The sequence below is a fragment of the Sipha flava genome, unplaced genomic scaffold (genome assembly GCF_003268045.1).
Source record: "Sipha flava isolate LNK unplaced genomic scaffold, YSA_version1 460_pilon_pilon, whole genome shotgun sequence".
Classification (NCBI taxonomy): domain Eukaryota; kingdom Metazoa; phylum Arthropoda; class Insecta; order Hemiptera; family Aphididae; genus Sipha; species Sipha flava.
In genome coordinates this window covers 446-4,855 of record NW_020273230.1, presented here as the reverse complement: position 1 = coordinate 4,855, position 4,410 = coordinate 446, and the positions used below count along the sequence as shown (strand labels likewise).

Sequence of the window (4,410 nt, the reverse complement as noted above, 5' to 3'; positions counted from 1 at the left end):
CGTTCTTTATTATATTTACAATTACCTTGAAATAGCCAGGTAGTAATACTGTAGATAGCATTCTCTTGGCGTACAGTTTTTTGGTGAATTGTATACTACACGAATAATTCAATTAACACTAAAAAAAAGAATTAAAAATTATTCGGCATATAGTAACTTGTTGGTTTTATGTCATTTGTAATAGTATATCATGGGTAAATCCAAAACTACAGTTATATTATCATAAATTAGTAAAAATTATACATATACATTGACTGACTGTTGATATATTTTAATTAACATGAATAATATTATGATTCATTAATATCACATATATGAATTTATATTGAAGACTGTAGAACATTAAAACCAATGCATTTTATCAATATAAGCCATATGTTAAAATCATAGATTATCTATACTGTTTATAATAAATTTATAAATTAATATTTTAATATTTAATTCAAAAGCATCTAAACTTTTGAATTATCAGAGATCTATGAAAAATAAAATTGAAGCCTATAAATTTTTGTTATTAATTCATTTATTCAAATATTTTTAGCTATGAAAAAGTACAAGCCAACTGATGCTACAACAAATCCCAGTTTGATCCTAGCCGCAGCAAAAATGCCACAGTATAAAGATTTGATAGGTAAAGCTTTAAAATTAGCTGCTGCAACTGGAAAGTAAGTGTAAAATAAATATTTTTATGTAAAATAAAAATTACATGATTTGGAATAAATTAAGTATCTGTTTAGAATTTAGAAATAAAATTGAGTCTTTTTGTTTTAAGTACTTATTTATTGTATGTAAAGTAAAATTTACACAATAAATTTAACTGAAAGTTATCATTTCATAACTCAATGCACAAGTGAAAACAAAATACATTTCTTTAGACAATAATATTAATTTATTTCTACATTATGAAAAGTAATGTTAATTGTTAATTTAAAATATTTTTTTGGTAATTTGTAAATTTATTATTTATAATAAGTTAAAAACCCAATATATCATTTTTAAAGCATGTAAAATTTACTAATGATAGGACACTTGAAGAACAAATTGAGGAAGCAATGGATCATCTTGTTGTGTTATTTGGTACTGAAATTTTGTCTTTGATTCCTGGACGAGTGTCTACAGAAGTAGATGCTAGGTATGTTTTAGAATAAAATGTATTATTGATATTGTTTTAATTATTTTTATACATTTCAGATTATCTTTTAACAAAGAAGCAAGTATTGCTAAAGCTATCAAGTACATAAAAATGTACGAAAAAGCTGGAATTCCCAAAGAACGTATATTAATTAAGTTAGCTTCTACTTGGGAGGGTATTCAAGCAGCTAAGTAAGCATAGCAGAAATAGTATTTTAGATACTAATTATTATTGATAAATAAATTACTTACTATAAATATTTGTTTCAAATTGCTTTCAGAGTTTTGGAACAAGAACATGGTATACATTGTAACTTAACTTTATTATTCTCTCTTTATCAAGCCATTGCTTGTGCTGAGTCTGATGTTACATTAATATCTCCATTTGTGGGTCGTATTTTAGATTGGTAAATTAGAAGATTTCTTATTTATTTTTGTAGATTTGTAATTTTAATTTTTTTTTTTTAGGCATGTAGCAAACACAAATAACAAAAGTTTTGAACCCTTAAAAGATCCAGGTGTCCAATCAGTAACCAAGATATATAATTATTTTAAAAAATTCAACTATAAAACAGTTGTGATGGGTGCATCATTCCGTAATATTGGTAAATTAATAAAATATATATTTTTATTAAGTATCACAGTTTTTAACAATTGTAACTATGTGTATTAGGTGAAATCAAAGCATTGGCTGGATGTGATTTGTTAACTATCAGTCCAAAGTTACTTGAGGAATTGGAACTGTCCAATGAGCCACTCACAGAATATTTGACTGTAAAGAATGGTAAACATTAATTTTACTTTGTCTATTAATACTTATATTTAATTTAATGAGCATAATAAACTTTTTGTTTAGGAAAAGCTTCAGATTTGGAAAAAATTGAGATTAATGAAGCCAAATTCCGCTGGGAAATGAACGAAGACAAAATGGCCAATGATAAGTTGTCTGAAGGCATAAGAAATTTTGCAGCAGATTCTCGTAAACTTGAGAAAATTCTCGCAGAGACGTTGACCGAAATCAAATAAATACTTGTCTTGTAATGTCTAGTAAATGAAAATTGTATGTTATGGGGAACAAAATGTTGTAAAATGTGATGATTTATACTTTCATTTTAATTATTATTTTTGTTTTATTGAAAATTATGTGTATCGAAAAGAAATTTTATTGAAAAAAAAAAAAAATCAAATGTTTTTATTATGTTATATAATTTAATTTATAATTGTTAATGATTCATATGTAGTTTAAAAGTTGGAGTATATAAAAGACATTTTTAATAATATTTACTATCTATTTGTCATTTTTTAGTCCTTCAACTAACGATTGATGACTTACTATTTCTATCTATTAAGAGGCCTCCCTTTAGCATTTATTTAAGGAGCAATTTCTAATCACATCGTCGCTACCCTAGGTCTATGTATTAATTGTAAACGATTATTAGTGTGTGGTGGCGTCAATGCGGCTACCACTTCTTTCCGCATCATCATCCAGGTAGTCGTTCATTGCAATCGTTATCGCAGTATACCATATTTGATGAATTATTCATCAAATATGGTGTACTACAATTATTGTAGTTATCAAAAATTAGGTACCCACGTTTTGATTAATTAAAAAAAAAAAAAAAATAGCTGCAAATAGTTTGCAGTGTGCAATGTAATTTGTACTATTATTTCTATTATTTTGGTTCATGGTGGTCTCTTATTCCCTTTATGAAACCTTTTGTGTTTTTTTTTCTTTTCGATAAACGAATTTTAGTATTCATTTTATATTTGGAATTCATTTTTCTAATTACAATAACTAAATAGTCTTTATAGAAACAAACAGGGCTCGAAATGGTCCACGAAAAATTTTTTTTCAGCGTTCCGATTCGTAAAAAAAATAATGTTTATCGTCCCGGTTCAAACAAATTTTTAGTGTACATACCATATTTTGGTAAAATTTAAACATTTTGCAGAATTGTTCGTTGTAAAATATTTAATAAACGTCAAACGACCGCTATGCATAAGTACATTTATTGCTTATCTATACGACAATCGCCGTCCGCCGATAGTGTATTTTAGCTTTATTTACTCAATACGTATGTGAATTTTAAAAGTTAAAAATAAAGCATTTTACCGGATTCACACTATTGAAATCACTTGTATGCTCTTTCATGCTTGTTTTTACTCGTGCAAGAACAAAATTGAACAAACGTGAACGTTTATAGTACGTAAAGCAAGCTCTTGCATGCAGTCCAACACGTCGGACAGAAGTTGAATGCAATTAGGTAATTTTAGGCCAGTTTATTCCCGAACACGAATAGTGAACCACGTGATCAATGTGATTTCTTAAATCAAAACAAGCTGATGCGCAAACACTATTTTTTCTACTAATCCATTGTCGAACCCTTAATTTTTTTTTTAAATGCCTCTTGCTCCTTTCCTAAGATTTCTTTACGAAGCATATCGCAAACAATATAAGTACTCCTATTTTGTTCGATCCATTTAACAGTCCCGTTAAAAATTTAAAAATAACAGCACTTCTACTCGCCATTAGATCACTTTTGAAACTAAACAATATTTAAATACATACATGACTAAAAATATACAAGTACATATGTAAATAGAGCTCTTAAAGCACGTGTCACGGAATTCACGTGTATTAAGAGGTCTATATGCGAAAATGCACTTTTTAATATTTAAATACATTTTTGATTTTTATATGAAATTTTATTTTTTCGATCGATTATCGTTTGATATTACAGACTTATAAAAATTGTATTAGTCGTTATTAATCGATATAAAATTATATTTTGCATATTTGTAACTATTGGTAATTTAGTTTGTTAGTTGTTTATAGTTATAGAAGAATATTTAGTTGATTTATAAGACGTATCACATCACTTTCTGAAATATTATACTGGTTGAACATCGATATCGAATTCGAACGAATTAAATTTATTTATTCATTCGCATTCTGATTTTAGTTATCAGATTTTGTTTCAGAAAAGTACCTGTCTAGAAAATCAATTACAATGATGAATAATGTATCAATGGTGTCTAACCAACCGATTGCAGGAGATGCTATGAGTAATGGCAACAACTACAATCATTCATTTCCAGCTTTGCCAATTTTGAAGACTTCGGAGACAATTGGGACTGTACAATTTAAAAAACGGAGTAATTTTAAATCATCAACGGTGAACGAAGTAATTTATCATGCCATTTTAATAGTAATTAATAAGTATTAGATCGATCAGTCTGATATTGACTTGTAACACGGTCGCATGTCAGTGCGATTAT

General features: G+C 27.4%; 1 protein-coding gene across 1 annotated transcript; it reads left to right on the top strand.

Annotated features, from left to right (window-relative positions):
- Window positions 1–541: 541 nt before the first annotated feature.
- Window positions 542–2,222, top strand: LOC112689672 (probable transaldolase; the record flags this gene model as incomplete). Its single annotated transcript, XM_025563502.1, is given in 7 exon segments — window positions 542–665; window positions 1,025–1,132; window positions 1,192–1,323; window positions 1,413–1,538; window positions 1,600–1,736; window positions 1,805–1,915; window positions 1,988–2,222. Coding segments are annotated over 7 exon segments (908 nt in total), but the record flags the coding sequence as incomplete, so codon positions are not given.
- Window positions 2,223–4,410: the final 2,188 nt, after the last annotated feature.